The sequence below is a fragment of the Bos mutus genome, chromosome 13 (genome assembly GCF_027580195.1).
Source record: "Bos mutus isolate GX-2022 chromosome 13, NWIPB_WYAK_1.1, whole genome shotgun sequence".
Lineage (NCBI taxonomy): Eukaryota > Metazoa > Chordata > Mammalia > Artiodactyla > Bovidae > Bos > Bos mutus.
Genome location: NC_091629.1, coordinates 79506513 through 79526655, shown reverse-complemented (window position 1 = coordinate 79526655; position 20143 = coordinate 79506513). Strand labels below are relative to the sequence as shown.

At 40.6% G+C, this 20143-nt stretch overlaps 1 protein-coding gene across 10 annotated transcripts in view; it reads left to right on the top strand.

Annotated features, from left to right (window-relative positions):
* The window catches only part of PLCB4 (phospholipase C beta 4), a 483912-nt gene that overhangs the window by 431698 nt on the left and 32071 nt on the right, over positions 1-20143 (top strand). For all 10 annotated transcript variants that reach the window (XM_070381997.1, XM_070381991.1, XM_070381995.1 and 7 more), the window contains 4 exons: positions 7760-7848; positions 8593-8743; positions 14334-14383; positions 14521-14586. In XM_070381997.1, the coding sequence (XP_070238098.1) occupies positions 7760-7848; positions 8593-8743; positions 14334-14383; positions 14521-14586 (356 nt within the window). The remainder of the gene's footprint in view (positions 1-7759; positions 7849-8592; positions 8744-14333; positions 14384-14520; positions 14587-20143) is intronic.

Genomic DNA, 20143 nt, shown 5'->3' with positions numbered 1-20143 from the left:
GTATATCTTCTTCCCCTTTCTCCCTTCCCTTTTGCTTCTCTTCTTTCCTCAGCTATTTGTAAAGCCTCCTCAGACAACCACTTTGCCTTCTTTCATTTCTTATTCTTGGGGATAGTTTTCATCACCACATCCTGCAGAATGTTACAAGCCTTGATCCATAGTTCTTCAGGCACTTTGTCTACCAAATCTAATCCCCTGAATCCATTCATTATCTCCACTGTATAATCATATGAGATTTGATTTAGGTCATACCTGAGTGGCCAAGTGGTTTTCCCTACTTCCTTCAAATTAAGCTTGAATTTTGCAATCAGGTGCATATGATTTGAGCCACAGTCAGCTCCAGATCTTGTTTTTACTGTATGTATAGAGCTTCTCCATCTTTGGCTGCAAAGAACATAATCAATTTGATTTTAGTACTGACCATCTGGTGATGTCCATGTGTAGAGTCATCTCTTGTGTTGTTGGAAAAGGTTGTTTGCTATGACCAGCATGTTCTCTTGACAAAACTCTGTTAGCCTTTGCCCTGCTTCATTTTGTATTCCAAGGCCAAACTTGCCTGTTCCTCTGGGTATCTCTTGACTTCATACTTTTGCATTCCAGTCCCCTATGATGAAAAGGACATCTTTTTTTGGTGTTAGTTCTAGAAGGCATGTAGGTCTTTATAGAACTAGTCAACTTCAGCTTCTTTGGCATCAGTGGTGGGAGCACAGACTTGGATTACTGTGATGTTGAATGGTTTGCCTTGGAAAGGAACTGAGATCATTCTGTCATTTTTGAGATTGCACCCAAGTACTGCATTTCAGACTCTTTTGTTGACTATGGTGGCTACTCCATTTCCTCTAAGGGATTCTTGCCCACAGTAGTAGATATAATGGCCATCTGAATTAAATTCACCCATTCCAGTAGTAGACATAATGGTCATGAATTAAATTCACCCATTCCAGTTGATTTTAGTTCACCAAGTCCTTAAGATATCAGTGTTCAATCTTGCCATGTTCTGCTTGACCATGTGCAATTTACTAACATTCCGGATTCCTATGCAATATTGTTCTTCACAGCTTCAGATTTGACCTTCACCACCAGCCACATCGACAACTGAGCATCATTTCCACTTTGGCGCAGGCACTTCATTCTTTCTGGAGCTGTTAGTAGCAGCCCTCTGCTCTTCCCCAGTAGCGTCCTGGGCACCTTCTGACCTGGGAACTCATCTTCCGGTGTCATGTCTTTTTGCCATTTTGTACTGTTCATGGAGTTCTCATGGCAAAAAGTCTACAGTGGTTTGCCATTTCCTCCTCCAGTGGACCGCGATTTGTCAGAACTCTTCACCATGACCCATCTAGCACGGGTGCCCCTGCGTGACTTGGCTCATAGCTTCCTTGAGCTATGCAAGTCCCTTTGCCACACCAGGCTGTGACCCATGAAGGGGATGGAAATGGCCCTAAACCCCAAAATAGGTGGTATTTTTTAAAAATACAAATGAGACTTCTGCTAAAACCAGAAGAAAGGAGCAAGTGAGAAAAGGCAGATTGATTTATTTTTAAAAAGAAAGGCTCCAGAACTAAGTATCTGGGAAATTTTAGCTCACTCTTGTGGGCTTATACAGTTATAACTTTGTGTGCATACATCCCTTCCCTGTTAGATGTTCAGTGTGACTAGTCCCTAAACAAGCCTATTCACACTCCATCATTGTTAATCCACATTTAAAATTAATTTTTGCTACACTGGTTTGTCCTGTGGAGCACTGAACTACACAGTGGGGTAGCCAGGCACAGTGTTCCTCCGATGTGAGGGCTGACGCCCCGTGAAATGTCAGATTGGCACCGAAGAAAGATTCCAGGCTTACTTGAATATGCAACACTTTGACCAAGAACATGTAGCACTCTGGCCAAGAATATGCCAGATTTGTTTAACTGCTTCCTGAAATAATTTTTTTCCAGGCTGAGGCAAGGAAAAAATGAATAACATTTTCAGAGTTATGCAAGGCTATAGACGTATGATATATTTGAGGCATGGCTTCTCACTTTCTGGTTATACATCATTTTAAATGTGATTATTAAAATCAGTTTCTTTGATAGGCAGTATAAATAAGTATACATTTGAATGTACATATATGCATATATATTGCGTCTCAAAGAAGGAAACTAATTTTATGTGCCTGTACATATGTGTGTATACAAAGTATATATTTAAAACTCAAATGTATATGTCTCTGGTCAGAGGAGAAACTGAGATACAATAGAAAAATCACCTAAAAGTGGATAGGACAGGCACTGGCTCCCTAATCCTGAGCCCTTTTGTCCTTGGTCGGATAACTTTGGCGGAACTGTTCCAGGTATGCAGTAGCTGCTTCTGCCGCCTGCTACCATGTGGCAAAGTTATGTGTTACAGAAGTATCTAATTCACAATTCAAAACTGCCAGGAATGATCACCTGTTTCAAATAACCTGCTAATCTAACCTGGTTCAAACATTTAGCCCTTTGTAAATCTCCTTTTTGTGTCTTGTGATTGAATTTGAACAAGCCTTATATACACTTTGTGTAATTTTGTTGCCATTTGACCAGGAACACTATTGTGCTTAGTCATGTTCAGTGGTGTCCGACTCTTTGTGACGCCATGGACCGTAGCCTGCCAAGCTCCTCTGTCCATGGGATTCTCCAGGCAAGAATTCTGGAGTGGCTTGCCATGCCCTCCTCCAGGGGGTCTTCCCAACCCAGGAATTGACCCAGGTCTCCCACTTTGTAGGCAGATTCTTTATTGTCTGAGCCACCAGGGAAACAAAAGAATACTACTTAAACTGAATTTATTATTGAATTCTATTATATTGCATGTTGTCAATTTTTTAAACGAATGTGTAACTGCAAATAAGATATCTCATTAAAACTCCAACGATAAAGCAGAGTTTCAGGATTTGGAGACATAACTTCCCAGCAGTTTCTAGAATTGTTAATACTGGTAATAGAAGATAGATTTAAGTAATGATATTCATCCAACTAATGGATGAATCTGAAGCATCTTATTTTGTTGCGTAATTGAGGCTACTTCTACATAATCCTACAGCAGATGGTGGACAAGGGCCTCTCAGTCAGCTTGTCCATTAGTACAAAACATATGTAACTTCATTTACAGAATGTTTTGTAGCTATATTTTATATAAATCTAGATCAGAATCAGTCCTCCAGGCTGAGGTCAAGACATTGCCACAGTAAACAGGAAGAATAGCACAGGATTTAAATTCACTTTCCCCAGGACGGACTCACAGCCTGACCTGGGAATGTCCAGGGGCTGATGGGGCCTCTTTAACAATGATAAAGCTTTGTGAGCTTAAGCACACATGAAAGATGGATACCCAAGAGTTTAAGTAGCAGAATTTTTATTTCTCAATCCTGTTGGTAAACAGATTTACCACAAACTGGTAGACTTGAAAGAATAGAAACTTATTCTCTCACAGTTCTGGAAGCTAGAAGTTTGAAACTGAAGAGCTGGCAAGGCCACGCTCCCTCTAGACTTGAAAACATCCTTCCTTTTCTCCTCTTAGCATCTCCTGATTGCTGCAGTCTGCCTCCACCAAAACCTGGCCTTTCTTTATATCTCTGTGTGTCCTGTTCTCTTCTTATAAATATACTAGTCATGGGATTTAGGACCAGCCCTAATCCAGAATGGTCCCATCTCAGTCCTGAACTGATTACATGTGCAAAGACTCTATTAGTTAATAGAATCATAAGTGGATGTTGAATTTTGTGAAAAGTTATTCTGCATCTATTGAAATGATTATGTTACTTTTATTCTTCAGGTTGTTAATGTAATCCATCATGCTGATTTGCAGATATTGAGCCATCTTTGCATTGCTGGCATAAATCCCAGTGATCATGGAATATGATCTTTTCAATGTATTGTTGAATTTGATTTGCTAATATTTTCTTGAAGATTTTTGTATCTATGTTCATCAGTGATATTGGCCTATGATCTCCTTTTGTGTGTGATTCTCTGGTTTTGGTATCAGGGTGAGGCTGGCCTTGTAGAATGAGTTCAGAAATGTTCTTCCCTCTGAAATTGTTTGGCTAGTTTGAGAAAAACAGGTGTTGATTCTTCTCTAAATGTTTGGTAGAATTCACCCATGAAGCCCTCTGGTCCTAGACTTTAGTTTGTATGGAGTTTCTTTTTATTATTATTGTTACTGATTTCATTGCAAATAATTGGTTTGTTTACATTTTTTATTTCTTTTGTATTCAGTCTTGAGTTTGCACATTTCTGGAGATTTTTTCATTTCTTCTAGGTTGTCCATTTTATTGGTGTATAGGTGTCCATAGTAATTTCTTATGATCCTTTGTATTTCTGTGGTGTCAGTTATAACTTCTTTTCTTTCATTTCTGATTTTATTGCTGTCTTTTTTTTTTTTTAAACTGTCACTCTTCTCTTGTGAGTCTGGCTAAAGTTTATTTTGTTCATCTTTTTAAAGAACCAACTCTCAGCAGATTATACAATGTTAACTAAACCATGTAAAATATGTATTCATATGGAAAAATTTCACAAAAAGGAAAGAAGCTTGATTAGGATGGAAGAATTATGGATCATTTCATTCTCTAATAATTTGTTTTATTAGTTTTGTATTTAGCTTTAAGTGATTAAAGGATTATTTGTTATTACTACTGGAAGGACTGTTTTGCCCTTCAAAAATATCATATGCTTTCTTCAATGATATTGATATTTTGATTGTATATCATTAACAATAAGCAAGTATTTATTTTCTAACAAGCCAGTCCCATGGGTCATCCATTAAAACATGCTGGTGGGAAGCCAAGGCAAAGTTGATCCAACACGGGAGTGTATGGGGAGACCACGTCATATAGATCTTCTCAAAGGAAAGGTGGGCAAGTTCAGGGAGACTATCTGTGCTTTGCTTTGACCCCTGGGAGTGTGGACGGGTGGAAGGAGGAAGCATCTGTGAGTCAGACAAAAATGAGTCCTCAGTGAGTTTAGCACCACAACAAGCAACCAGGCTGTCTCTGCCTCCAAACAATCTATATGGGGTCATAGCACCTCCTGAACTGTCATGAAAAAGTCAAGAAAAAGTCATGCCATAGAGCTAAGTGACACACAAGAAAGTATTGGAACATGGGACATTTTATAGGATACCTGACCTGTCTCCTGCACATCTATGCATTAAGAACAATAAATTGTAGAAGAATCTTTTCTAGGTTAAAAAAACATTTAAGACACATAGGTATCAGAGACATAGTACAGATTTTGTATCTTGATTGAAACAAACTAATTGTAAATAAGGGGAATTTTTGTTATTCATTCGCTAAGTCCAACTCTTTGCGACCCCATGAACTGCAGCATACCAGCCCTCTCAGTCTTCCGCTGTCTTCTGGAGTTTGCTCAAATTCATGTCCATTGAGTCAGTGATGCCATCTAACTATCCCACTCTCTGCACCCCGTTCTCCTTTTGCGTTCTGTCTTTCCCTAGTATCGGGGTCTTTTCCTGTTAGATAGGCCATGTATTATATCATAGTAAGGAATTAGTGCAAATTTTGTTCATACTGGTAAGGTTGGCCCTGAAAAAATCTCCCTTCTTATTTAGAGATACAGAAATAATTAGGAGTGAAACATTATGATGTCTGGAATTTACCTTAAAATATTTCAGCAGAGAAAAAAGAGAAATAAAAAAGGGAATTTTAGAGAAAGGAAGTATGGTAAACTGTTCATAATTGTTGGGACTTCATCATCAATATATGGGGAGTTATTTTATTTGTCTCTCTATTTTTACACACGTTGGAAAATTTCCATAATAAAAGAGTTCTTGTCCTCTGTGTTCAGTCATGTCTGACTCTGCAACCCCTTGGACTGTAGACTGCCAGTCTCCTCTGTCCTTGGAATTTTCCAGGCAAGAATATTGAATTGGATTGCCATTTCCTTCTTCAGGGTATCTTCCCAACCCAGGGATTGAACCCACATCTCTAGTGTCTCCTACACTGGCAGGCAAATTCTTTACCACTAGTACCACCAACATAGATAAATACATTCCTAGAACATTAACTTCCAAAAACTTCTGTGATTTTTCCTGAGCAAGCTTTAAGGGCTAATTTGTTTATATTCCCCATTATAAGTCAAAGATTTCTCAGGGACTATGAGTAATAACTAGAATCAAACCTTCTTATCCACCCCTGACAGGAGAAAAAAATTCCATGAAGAGCAATTTGGCAAGGACTCCCAAAAGGACAAATACCTTTATGTATCATTCTGACTTCCAGAAACTTATCCTAAGAGCATAGGCAAAAATATACTATGACATGTTCACAGACATTCCCTGGAGTACCGTTTATAACGTCAGTGAACTGGAAGTAATGGAGTGGTCCATCAAGAAGAAGCTAGTTAGGCAAGTTATGGCCAATCAACATATGGAATATTTAGGTAGCCCTTAAAAATAATGTAGGAGACCTGTATTGCTGATATGGAAGTGTTTTTAAGATATGTGAAATTAAACAAAAAAACAGGTCTAAAAAACTATGAACCCATAAAGCAATTACCCTTCAATTAAAAATAAATAAAAATTTTTAAAGAGTAAAAAGTTCTTTGAAGAAAAATAAGGATAACGTGAAGTTTCAAGTTTGATTCAGCACATACTTTTGTGCTGAACACAGAACACACAACGCAGACAAAACAAGGGCAGAGCAGCTGAAGCAGCCCCTGCCCCCACGTCAGGCAGTGAAGGAGCTGAAATGAAGCAGAAATGTTGATGTGAACTCATTAACACTTTAAAATTTTAAAAATAGCATTTCCAGGAAAAAAAAAAAAAAAACTACTATGAACCCATTTGAGGTCTTTTAAAAGACAGAAAGATGTAAGAGATGGATAGCAGTTAGTTACCTGCTGGATGTGGAATGGGTGGGAGAAAAGATGTTTACTTTTTGTTTTATACATTTGAATGTTTAACCTGTGTGTATACTATTTTCCATTTTAAAAGAGAAAAAAATGTAAGAAAAAATTTTTAAATCATATGAATGTAATTAGGAAGGTGATTCTGCTAGGGGAAAATTTTTTAATGTACAACTTTTAAAAGTTGTGGGTGTTGTACTGTTTTAAGGTTATAAAAATAATGATTCCTCCTATAGTACTGACAAATTATGCAAAATTACATGAGAGTCTGTTTGAAAACACTTGGAACTCTTCCAATGAAGTTACATAAAAGATGAAACTTTTGAGTGCAAGTTATAGCAGAAAAAACACTGGAGAGATATTTCTTTTTATCTACATGGAATTAAAATGGGCTTTAAAGATGCATTAGCTTCTATGTCTTGTAAGACTCTGCTGGTGGCCTCTACTGTGCTCCAGGTACTTATTCCCTGCACATTCACAGTGCCGCTCCTGCACTGTGAGCAGGGTGAGAGTGCTCTCAGTCCTAATTTGCATACAAAGAAACTGAGTCTGGGAGCATTAGTCACCTTATTCAAAGTCCACAAGGTCAGCATCAGACCCCAAAGCCATTCACTTAGCTTGCCTGTCTCCCTGTCTGCTTTATTTGGGAGAAAATTAGAGGGAAATTAAGAAACTCATCTGGCCTTTTATTCTTGCCCTTCCTTATTTTATTTTTGCTTTCAGCAACTGACTGTGTTTTTCTAGCCTTGTTTTACGCCCTAGGAAGAGGTACATAATGGAAGGCATTATGGGAGTTGGAGGTGATGAGTGGTTTATTAGCTGAATTTTCTTAGGTGTTTCAGTAAAACAGAGAATTCACAGCTCGGTGACTTTTTTCCCTGCAGATATTGTGGATGCTTTATCAGATCCAAAGAAATTTCTTTCCATTACGGAAAAGAGAGCGGATCAAATGAGAGCTATGGGCATTGAAACTGTAAGTAGCAACAGTGAGTTAAGACAGGTAGCAATGGCCAAGGAAAAACATAGCTGAGTGGGGGGAAGTCGTCTGACTGATTACAAAAGTCGCAAGTTAATAGAACAAGTTCAAAAGTGGTTTTTGAAACTGAACTTTCATCTCAACAAAACTGTTTCAAAAGTCTATGAGGATGTAGCATATTTAATAAAATGTGACCCACTTCATTACTATGGCTTCACTCACATCTGGGGACCCTGGCCCCATTAGAAATGAAATGGAAACACCCATAATGCTTTTAGGAACATTTAAATATAGGATGCTTTTGTGAGACACTGAAATGCCAGTTCACCTTAATCAGTGCGGAAATAAAATTGGCATTTACTATTGTTTACTTTTTACTAGTCTTATATCCAGCCTTCAATGCCACTGTAACATTGCAGTGTTTCACTCCTTGTTTTTAAAGTTCCCCTTACTCCTCAGTTTAGAATGGAAACAAATCTCTGCAGTAGCTTGAAAAAAAAAGAAGGTATAGCCTGCTTATTACAAAGGAGCTGCACCTGCTTTCCTTGGCTTCCTCTTTTGGGTCAGATCTGAGGAAACCATATGTTTACTCCTGAAGCAAAGATCTAATTTAGGGAGTAAAGGCTAGAATACAGAGGAGCAGTTGATGGTACAGACTGGGTTCAGTAGAAGGGAGAATGTACAAGACATCTGACTTCTAGGTGGCATTCATTTGGGTCAGTATAAGCATTTCTGTTCCAGAGTGACATTGCCGATGTGCCCAGTGACACTTCAAAGAATGACAAGAAAGGGAAAGCCAACACAGCCAAAGCGAATGTGACCCCTCAGAGCAGCTCAGAGCTCAGGCCAACCACCACAGCTGCCCTGGGGGCTGGCCTGGAGGCCAAGAAAGGTAAGAGAGAGTTGTCTGGGCTGCTTATCTGTTCCAGCAGTTTTCGAAACTTTGATGCAGATATTTAGAACTCTTACTTTAGCCAGTTTTCATGGCTCCATAAAACTCAAGAGCAGCAGATTTTCTGTGGGTTGAACAAATTTCTCAGTTTCTCTGAGTGGTTAACAGAAAAGCAGTGTTTCATCTGCTAGATCCCCTTCACCACAGTTGAAGGGGACTGGTGGTCCCCTTCACCAGTAGACCTAGAAATGTTGAAATTTGGTACTCTTTTTGTGAGGAAAAAAAAAAAAGGCATTTACAGAGTGAGCTCAGCAAAGTCATTCCCTCTGTCCTGCAGGTACCACCATAAGCGTGGGCAGTAAGTTCATGAACCAGCAGAATAACAATTGTTCCTGACATTCCTAGATCCCCTGTTTGCTAATTTTGCCCCATGGGTAGATATTCAGCATCCATGATTCTTTATTTGTAAAATTATCAAATGGGCATCTGAAGGCCAATTCTCTGTGGATACCTGTAGATGTAGTGGAAGAGCATAAGAGGTGGCATTACAAAGAATTACATGTCCCATGTGCCAATATGGAACTGCACTGAGGGGAATAACTGTATTGATTGTTTAAAGTTGATTTCCATTCTTATTGTTCGGGCATCCATTCTGATTGGATGGTCCCCATTCCATATGATAATTAAATATTTTAAATATCCTCCTTGACCATGAATCATTTACTAAACTCAGTTTTGTTACTTTAAGAATTTCTCTTTTTCCTAATGGTTTTCTACTCAATATAAATATCTCCCATTTATATGTGAATTCAGCATCTTTGGTGTAAGAAAGTCAAGTTGTCTGTGTACTTAAGTACACACAGTGCTGCAGTTTAAGGTAAGAAATGACAGGCTTTCCTTAACCGAAGCAGCATGGTAATTTAGCAGGAAACTCAATGTGCATTGCGCTTTGTGAAACAAATTTGGAAATGAGAGGGCACAAAAGCAGCTCAAATTGTACTCTGCAGCTGTATGTCTGTTCCTCCCTGGAAAGAACATGGAACAAGGTAATGATGCAGGATATGGGCTTTCCATCCAGCACTATCTTTCTTAACATCAGCCTCTCAGACAGAGACAGGCAGTGGAAAATGGGAGAGTTTTTGTTTAGTTAAAGTTCTTGTGTCATGCTCACCGACACAGAAAGACATTAGTGGCCTGAAAAAGCAGTGTGACCAGCTTACAGATGAGAAATGGAATATTCCCTACCATATCAGTAAACAAAGGAAGTCACAGCCATCAGCAGTTGTAGCCTCCACTGATTGGGAGCTGGTGAGCCCTGAGGGAACTCAGGAAGGAAAGAATACCTGCCATCCAGCAGCCATCAGACTGCAGCCCCGAGGAAACTCGGGATGTGGAAACACAGGACACTGGCCCCAGATAGCAGAGGTGCAGATCAAGGGAATGATTTCAGTAAGCCCAGACTCTTGCATCTTCCCATACCTAGAGAAGTGCTGAATTTGTTAACTCGACATACCTGGTTTCTTTAAATAGCAGTCATCTTTTGTCATTCAGACTACCTGCCCTTTGTTGCAAAACCCCCTAGCTCCTCCCTTCGCCTACTCAGAGCAGTTTTTCAGAGCTCTCTGAAATGCTGTCTCCTGTGCTGCAGTCCTCATTTTGTCCCCAAATAAAGCCTAACTCGCAACTCAACATGTTGTGCAGATTTTTTCAACACAAAACACAGAAGTGATCCTAGTTCTAGAAGGGACCATGATTGTGTTCAGAACTGTTTCACTTCTAGTCCAAATAAGATTACACAGGAATGAGCCCCTGGAAGAAGCTCTCCTTTTCCCTCCTCCCCTTGACCAACACCCTGAGTAAGAGGATCTACACACTGATTCATTTTGGCCTTTTGTTCAGGAGACTTGGGAGCCTCCTCTAAGGCACAGTGGTCGGTTCTACGAGAAATGCCTTCACACCTTCAGGAACCTCACAATGAGACAGGGTTCCACACTGTGGCCAGGTGGTGCTCATGAGGGCTGACTGCTCAGAAATGGGAGGAAGGGGGTCAGAGGAGACTCAACGATAGGATCCTAACTGAGCTGGGCCTTGAAACGCAGGTCTGACATGAGCAGGGAGAGAAGGTGGAAGAGCCCAGGCAGAGACCAAGGCCACACAGGAAGCAGCCGGGGCAAGAAAGGGGGCAGAGCCAGTCTGATTTGGAGATGGCCTAGGACCACCCAGGGATGGAGAATGACGCCCGAGGGTTTGTAAGACAGTTAGTACAGTCTTGGTGGGAACAGTCTTTAAAGAGGGAATAAGTGATAAGGGCCAGTGAAGAATTAGGGTATTTATGCCTCTAATTTAACACTTAGCACATTGTATTTATATTATATATTTACTCACATGATATTTATATAACATGATAATAACCAGAGAAAGGAGTTATTGCAGCAAGACCATACCTCTGTCATCCAGTATGTCCCTGGAACCATGCCTAGTGAAGATCTAGAGTCTCTTCTCTTAGGAAGTAAATGGCTGGTGAATGAACAAGCCAGGCTAACAGCAAGGAGAGCCTGGATGAGGCTGGACGTGCTCAGAGGGAGAGGAAGCATGGAAATCAGTCGGTGACTTGGGTGTCAGTTTTAGTGGGAAGAAGGTAACTCAGAGACTTCAAGCACAGGTCACAGAAAGAGATGGTACCAATGGGCGAAGCAGAGAACTCAAGAGGAGGAACAGTTTTGGGTAAGATGAGTCTTGTCCTGTACATCATCACATTCAAGCTGTTGGGGGTGCATCTGGGCAGAAGCAGGAAACAGCAAAACTGTGGGAGGTCAGGAGGAGGGAGACGGGAGAAGGGAGAGAGAGAGGATGTGAGCTGCTTAGAAAGATAGCAGGAATGGAAACAAACAAAAAAAGAAAGATTTTTAAGAAGAATGAGTTTGGGAAGGTAGTGTAGACAGTCCAGAGAAGTTAAGACTGCATAATTACTGTTGAATCAGGGATGCTTGGGTGATGAGAGTGGAAACCAGGTTAGAAAAATTGATAATTGGAGATATAAAATTTTATATACATTTTATATAATATATAAAATGTGGAGAACGCTTGCATGTTGGTAGGAGCCAGTGAAGAGAAGGAGAGGGAAAATGCCAGAGAGTACAGTGAAACAGGCTCTGAGGAAGAGCTGAATCAAGAGAAAGGGAGTGGTCCTGCTGCATGAGGGAGGAAGAAAGGTGTTCTGTCTGGGCCACGAAGAAGGAGAATTGAAGACAAGTCCTATGGCAGGAAGGAAGCGTCAGGTGGCACCCGCAGCATCTGCCGTGAATGTCTGTGAGCATGACGGGCTCTGAAGCTCTTCGGGGTTCTATTAGACACACAGCCCAATAGTAGTAACTGCACCAATGCTGCTTGGTGTTCTTCTTTAAGATTAAGCAATAGAGAAAACTCAACTAGTTGATCTCCAAATTACAGTTTGAGAGAAAAGAAGTCATTTTTAATGAGCTGTGTTGATAAAAACAAAAACCGTATGTACCGAAACTTCAACTATTCAAAATCTTTGGGGCCCAGACTTTACAGTTGCACCCCTACTTTCACAGCAGGGAAACCTGGAGACCTACACTGTCTGATATAGAAGCCACGGGCCACATGTGGCTCTTCAGGCTTAAAACTAAAAACTGGAGTTTCTCAGGTGCCCTGGACAGTTCACAGATGGAACATATCCACTCTCACTGGAAGTCCTACTAGACAAGCTGCTCTGGGTATATAGATGGAGCCAGGCGTGTACCAGTTCCTGTTCTGTAGAGTGTGGTTTCTTCCCTAACTTCCTAAACCATTTGTAGAAACTAACATTTTTACAATGTGTCTTTCTCTAAAATAAAAAAAAAAAAAAGCAAAACCAGGGTTGAGGGAGGTTTGTGTTTTCATGTTCTTGTTGTTTAGTCACTAAGTCGTCTCCAACTCTTTTGCAACCCCATGGAATGTAGCCTGCCAGGCTCCTGTGTCCATGAGATTTTCCAGGCAAGAATACTGGACTGGGTTGCCATTTCCCCCTCCAGGGATCTTCCAAACCCAGGGATCAAACCCATGTCTCCTGCATTGGCAGGTGGATTCTTTACACTGAACCACCTGGGAAGCCCTTATGGTTTCATAGGGTCCTGTTGGTCAAGATTTCATTGAACCAAGACCGAAAAACAGTCTCACCAGACTAGGTCAGACTCTTAGTTTTTGTTATATCTCTAGAGCACCTTGCATGCCTCCCAGTTCTGTGTGTTCATTTTATAGAAGAGAGAACAGAGACCCAAAGATAGGGAGCTCTTTGCAATGCCAGGATAGACCTCCCTGGCCTGCAGTAAAGCCAGGAATTAGCTTGTGATGTCAGACCTCAGAGATCAGAGAATAGCCCCATGATCCCTTGACATCCCTACCACAAAGTGTTAGAGATCAGAAGACTGCTTTCTCTCTGCCGTGACTCTCTATTGTTCTTACCACCCTCACCCTGGATGTACACGTCTTCTTAAAATGAGTGCAACTGAAAAACAAGACCCTAGAATTTGATACCTGTCTTTCTCGAGTATCTCATACTTAGCCTTTGGGATTCTAATGGAAATCTATAGAATGCACATTCATCTTGTTTACCTAAGATGAAAATCTGCAGTCAAACAGAATGTGTTTTGGGATTCGCCTACAACTGCGGTTGCCATGACAGCATCTAGCTTAGCATCACTCCAACAACAGGATGACTTAGTGTATTACTCTAGGTGCTCATGACAGCATCCTGTTCTACAATGATCTGATTTCATTATTTTCTATATGTTAAAGGCATTCCTGGGCTTAGTAGCATATCACTTAAATGCTAGAATTCAATTCAGTAGTGGAAAGGGGCTGAAAAAAAATGTTAAGCTGGCAACGGTGTTGGTAGTTAGTGGATTGATAGGGTGCATCTTCAAATGCAAAGGGGAAAGCGACTATAATAGATGCTGCTGTGCCTGGTCAGATCTCCTTTATGGGACTGGTGCCCGTCCTTCAGTGGTGAGGGACACTGGCTGACTGCCAATCACAGCTGCACTTTTCTCCCTAGTGTTGCCCTCAGACCATGGGAGTTCTCTTGTCTGGAAATGCCTAGAAGGTTTTGTAAAACTTCTGACACCCTAACTGAGTGATCTGGGGTTACACAAGCTCTGTCTCCTTACCTCAAGGTAGAATAACACTGGAAGGCTATTTATGCTAACAACTTGCAGGATCAGACCAAGGCTGGATTTCAGCCAGGAAGACCCCCAGGTTTCTTCCTCGACCCTATAGTGCTTCTCTCACCCACTAGGAGTTTCTCCTGAGAGCCCTCCCGCGATAAATCATATGCACATAAACCCTCTTCTCAGTCTTTGCTTGTAGGGGACCTGATCTCAGACCAGAAAGGTTTCAGGTAAGTGTCTAGTTAATTGTCCTGTAATAGAAAACTAAGATGTTTATAGCCATAGCATGTATAAAGCTGCTTCAATGTCTAGATGCGATTTCAAAACTGAATTTGATATGATCATTTATTCTAATTGATATGATCATTTCTTCTAATTACACAGTAACTTTGTGTTTAATATAAACAGTAACTTTGTTTCAGGTATTGAACTGATCCCTCAAGTGAGGATAGAAGATTTAAAGCAGATGAAGGTAAAATTGCCTCGTCATTTCGCCAGCACTCTTTTGTTCTGTTGGTGAAATGGATGTATTTTTGTTTCTCATTAGCTTTAATCATTGTGGTAGTACTACACAAAGCTTATATGGGATCCCGTTTGTTTTTTCCACAGGCTTACTTGAAGCATTTAAAGAAACAACAGAAAGAGCTCAGTTCTTTAAAGAAGAAACATGCAAAGGTACCGTGCTTTGTGTGTGCGAGCAGCATGTGTGTGCAGCTCTGTAGGCTGGTTTGTGTGTTTTCTCCTTTAAGCTCTCTGATGAAAACCTCTCAGCCGAAACCACTGCTTGGAAACTGATGCCAGCCAACTGGGCAGCAGGACCTTCATTTTAACTGGTTAGACATGAAATTTTAAAAGATACTCCATTTGGTATTGTTTATCACTGATTTGTAATCTGCTTTTCTAATGGTTGTTTCAAAAGCATAACAAAGCTTCACCCTTTTCAAAATTGTTGAATAATATGACAAAATTGTTGAGTAATATCTATCACCTGACTATTGAAAACCAACTCATAGTGTTAGTTTCTGGGTACAAAAATTCTCTGAGTCTCTAGCAAACAGTTTGCCACACATAGTGCATCAGGAGAGATGCTGGTCAGCTCCAAACTTCTCAGCCAGGGGACCCGGAGAGAGCTCTTCTCATTTTCCCCCATTATGTAAACTCTGCTTGGTGGCCTACTTCTGAAATATTGTTGTTCCTACTTATAGGAAGAGGTCTTTGGACAGTAATCATGACCCCATGCACTGCAGCACACCAGGCTTCCCTGTCCTTCACCATCTCCTGGAGCTCACTCAAACTCATGTCCATCGAGTTGGTGATGCCATCCAACCATTTCATCCTCTGTCATCCCCTTCTCCTCCTGCCTTCAACCTTTCACAGCATCAGGTTTTTTTCTAATGATTCAGCTCTTCACATCAGGTGGCCAAAGTTATTGGAGCTTCAGCTTCAGCATCAGTCCTTCCAGTGAATATTCAGGACTGATTTCCTTTAGGATTGACTGGTTTGATATCTTTACAGTCCAAGGCACTCTCAAGAGTCTTCTCCAATACCACAGTTCAAAAGCATCACTTCTTCAGCACTCAGCCTTCTTTATGGTTCAACTCTCCTATCCATACATGACTACTAGCAAAACCATAGCTTTGACTATACAGACCTTTGTCAGCAGAGTAATGCTTTTTAATATGCTGTCTAGGTTTGTCATAGCTTTTCTTCCAAGGAGCAAGTGTCTTTTAATTTCATGGCTGCAGTCACCATCTGCAGTGATTTTGGAACCTAAGAAAATAAAGTCTGTCACTGTTTCTATTGTTTCCCCATCTATTTGCCATGAAATGATGGAACCAGATGCCCTGATCCTAGTTTTTTGAATGTTGAGTTTTAAGTCAGCTTTTTCACTCTCCTCTTTCACTTCCATCAAGAGGCTCTTTAGTTCCTCTTCACTTTCTGCCATAAGGGTGGTATCATTTGCATATCTGAGATTATTGATATTTCTCCCTGCGATCATGATTCTAGCTTGTACTTCATCCACCCTGGCATTTCATGTGATGTACTCTGCATATAAGTTAAATAAGCAGGGTGACAATATACAGCCTTGACATACTCCTTTCCCAATTTGGAACCAGCCCGTTGTTCCATGTCCAGTTCTAACTGTTGCTTCTTGACCTGCATACAGGTTTCTCAGGAGGCAGGTAAAGTGGTCTGGTATGCTCATCTCTTGAAGAATTTTCCACAGTTTGTTGTGATCCACATAGTCAAAGACTTTAGTGTAGTCAATGAAACAGAAGTAGATGTTTTTCTGTAATTCTCTTGCTTTCCCTATGATCCTATGGATGTTGTCAATTTGATCTCTGTTTCCTCTGCCTTTTCCAAATCCACCTTGAACATCCGGAGGTTCTCAGTTCACATACTGTTGAAGCCTAACTTGGAGAATTTTGGGCATTACTTTACTAGCGTGTGAGATGAGTACAATTGTGCGATAGTTTGAGCATTCTTTGGCATTGCCTTTCTTTGGAATCTGAATGAAAACTGACCTTTTCCAGTCCTGTGGCCACTGCTGAGTTTGCCATACTTGCTGGCATATTGAGTGCAGCACTTTAACAGCATCATCTTTTAGGACTTGAAATAGAAATCCAAGATTTGAAAGAATCTAAGTTGCCTTCATTTGCAGAAACAACCTTGAGTTTCTTGGAGCCCCACATTATAATAGAACCAAAACTTAAAGAGATTTTAAATCTCCCTGAATCCTACCATCTAAATCTGTGTGGACTTTCTTAACACCCTTAGTGTACATTTTTTGGAGGAAGCCTTCAAAATTCCTTAGGTCACATAATAGAGCCATATTGCACAGTGCTTGCCTGTTGCTTTTCAGAATGGTTTTTGGAAGCATTCTCAGCAGGTAAATGCATTTCATGGCTTGTTTTCCATATCTTCATGTACTTCAGAAGTTTAAGTCACAAATGTATGATTATAAACATATGAATGAATTCCTTCTCCCAGATTAAATACACAGGGGACCCTTTTTTCTATTCAGCCTGCTTTGCCAGTATAATTACCAAACTCACAATTCTATAATCTTTCATATAAAACTATTATTACTAATAAGACTGAGGTTTATTTAATGCCACTTTTTTGTTACATATTTTATATACATTCTTAAATCCTTACAATGTCCCTGAAACCCGAATCATTCCATTCACATTTCAAGCATTCAAGTAATTCAGAGAAGTGAGTTCCTTGCCAAGAGCAATACAACTGGTTTATGCTAGTTATAACTGAAGTGCTTTTCATCTATTTTAACTCTCCCAAAGCCTTTGCAAATAATTATTTTCAAATAGTTAAACCTTCCTCTCTACAAACTTTCTGTAATTTTTGAGTCTATAGTAGTTCCTTAATACTTCCCACTATCTCATCTGAGCCAACTTTTAAGATTAAGGCTATATAGGAATATTTACTTGCCTAATATGTACTGAGGTCTACTCAGCTAACACATTTGTCTTAAAAGTGAAAAAGGAAAAACTGGTGAAGGAGGTGGGTGGATGGGGTTGAATCTGTTACCACAGGACACACTTAGTGCCTGATATCCATTTGATCCTAACACTAATTTTTCTTTCTGTCAGTACTTATCAAATGGTAAAACTAGCTAATACATATCGAGGTTTATTTAAGCTTTTTTTCTTAGGTATTTTATAGCAATTATATAAAAGAGTACTTTAATTATATTAATATATTACCTTGTATCAATTAGCTTTTGCTGGGTAACAAACTATCCCCATATGTAGTGAATTTGAAAGCAACCATTTTTTTGGCTCATAATTTTGTGGGTCAGCGGTTTGGCCTGGGTTCAGCTGGATCATTCTTCAGGTCTCACCTAAGTTCACTTCTGTCTGCTGTCACTCGGCAGATGTGGGGAGCTGGATGATTTAGCAAGACCTCTACTGAGTCCTTTCCACTCTGCTTTCTGTGGTCTCTCATCTTCAGCAGTGGTCCAGACTTGTTCATATGGCAGGGATCCCAGGATCCCAGCCTCAGCTCAGAACTGCATGGCATCACTTCTACATCCTTCTCTTGGCTACAGTGGGTCACGAGGTTGGACCAGGTTCAAGCAACGAGGACTCTACTAGGCAGGGGGAACCACAAAGTCAGATTGCAGAGGGGATTGGATACAGAGAGAGAGACCATTGTGACCCTTTTTGCAACAGTCTACCAGCCATTTGCCAGATGAGATAATTTACTTTAACAGAAACGCAGCTTGACTAAATCACCTAGCCTTTAGATGAGGGAGCCAGGATTTGAATCAAAATTCTCAGACTCCAGAGCTCAAGCTCTTCATCACTATATTGAGTTGCCTCTGAGTTTTCCAGCATTAGTCTTTATTTCCACACATCTTCTTTATGGTCCTAGTAAAAGGTTTTTGTTTGTTTGTTGAAGTACAGTTGATTTTCAATGCTATGTTAATTACTGCTGTACAGCAAAGTGATTTTGATATGTGTGTGTGTGTATTATTTTTTAAAAAATTTTCTTTTCCATTATGGTTTGTCATAGGATACTGAGAATAATTCTCTGTGTTATACAGTAAGACCTTGTTTGTAAAAGGTTTCTAAGAGCAATCATAAGTCTCCAGGGCACAAATATCTTGGCATCTTTTGGACTACTTTTTCCACAAATTATCCTTGGACCAAACCTGGAGGCTTCATAAAAAATGCATATTCTTGTGCCCCCTAGAGACTTTGTTATCATCTCCATGGAGAAATCTAGGAAATACATTTTTAATAAACTCTTCTCCTGCTGCTACTAAGTTGCTTCAGTTGTGTCCAACTCTGAAACCATATGGACCATAGTCCACCAGGCTCCTCTGTCCTTTCGATTCTCTTTCAAGAATATTGGAGTGAACTGCGTGCCTTCCTCCAAGGGATCTTCTCGACCCAGGGATCAAACCCGCATTTCTTATGTCTCCGGCATTGGCAGGCAGCTTCTTTACCACTAGTGCCACCTGGGAAGCCTGAAGCTCCTCTCCTATGCACACTAAATTTTGAAAACTGTTTCTTTAGGAGTATTATTTAGCACTTTTTACTGTCCCTCAGTGGAAACCCCAGTAATGGCCTGCAAGATACACAGCTGGCCTCTGTGAAAAATGGATTTTGCCCTGTTGTTAAGCAATCGTGAGAATTAACTCGCCCAGCCTTGCTATGAAACAATATTTATATAACCCTTTCCAATAGTTGTGATGCTATCTAAGATGGAATAAAGTTTGCCACCACACTGGCTTGGCTTATAAACTGCCCGACTGAGAAGGGAAGGTGGCCTGGGCTGCGCCTTCCAACCCCAGCACCGGCCACATGCACACGGCCGCCAGGAGCCGAGAGCAGTGCTGGGTGCAGATGCAGTGACCACAGAGCGCGCTCAGCCTTTACATATCAGCCGGAGGAGATCGCTTCTCTTCTCATAAAGGGAAGCAGAGAATGTGGTTACTTAACCAAGTCATTTAAGAAATGTACGGTCCATAAGGGAACCTATTTCCAAACTTGAAGGTTAGCTGCAGGATGCAGAAGAAATAGTGGTGTGTCAAGGAGGATTTGCCGTTTCTAAAAGAAAGCCAAAGAAATAAGTGTGAATCCCAAGCTATACACTATTGATCAGTTCAGTCAATTCAATTCAGTCGTTCAGTCATGTCTGACTCTTTGTGACCCCCTGGACTGCAGAACGCCAGGCTTCCCTGTCCATCACCAACTCCCAGAGCTTACTCAAACTCATGTCCATCAAGTTGGTGATGCCATCCAACCATCTCATCCGCTGTCGTCCCCTTCTCCTCCTGCCTTCAATCTTTCCCAGCAGCAGGGGCTTTTCTCTTGAGTCAGTTCTTTGCATCAGGTGGCCAAAGTGTTGGAGTTCAGCTTTAGCATCAGTCCTTCCAATGAATATTCAGGACTGATTTTCTTTAGGATGGACTGGTTGGATCTCCTTGCAGTCCAAAGGACTCTCAAGAGTTTTGTTCAACACCAAGTTCAAAAGCATCAATTCTTCAGTGCTCAGCTTTTTTCACAGTCCAACTCTCACATTCATACATAACTACTGGAAAAACCATAGCCTTGACTAGACGGACCTTTGTTGGTAAAGTAATGTCTCTGCTTTTTAATATGCTGTCTAGGTTGGTCATAGCTTTTCTTCCAAGGAGCAAGCGTCTTTTAATTTCATGGCTGCAATCACCATGTACAGTGATTTTGGAGCCCAAAAAAAGGCT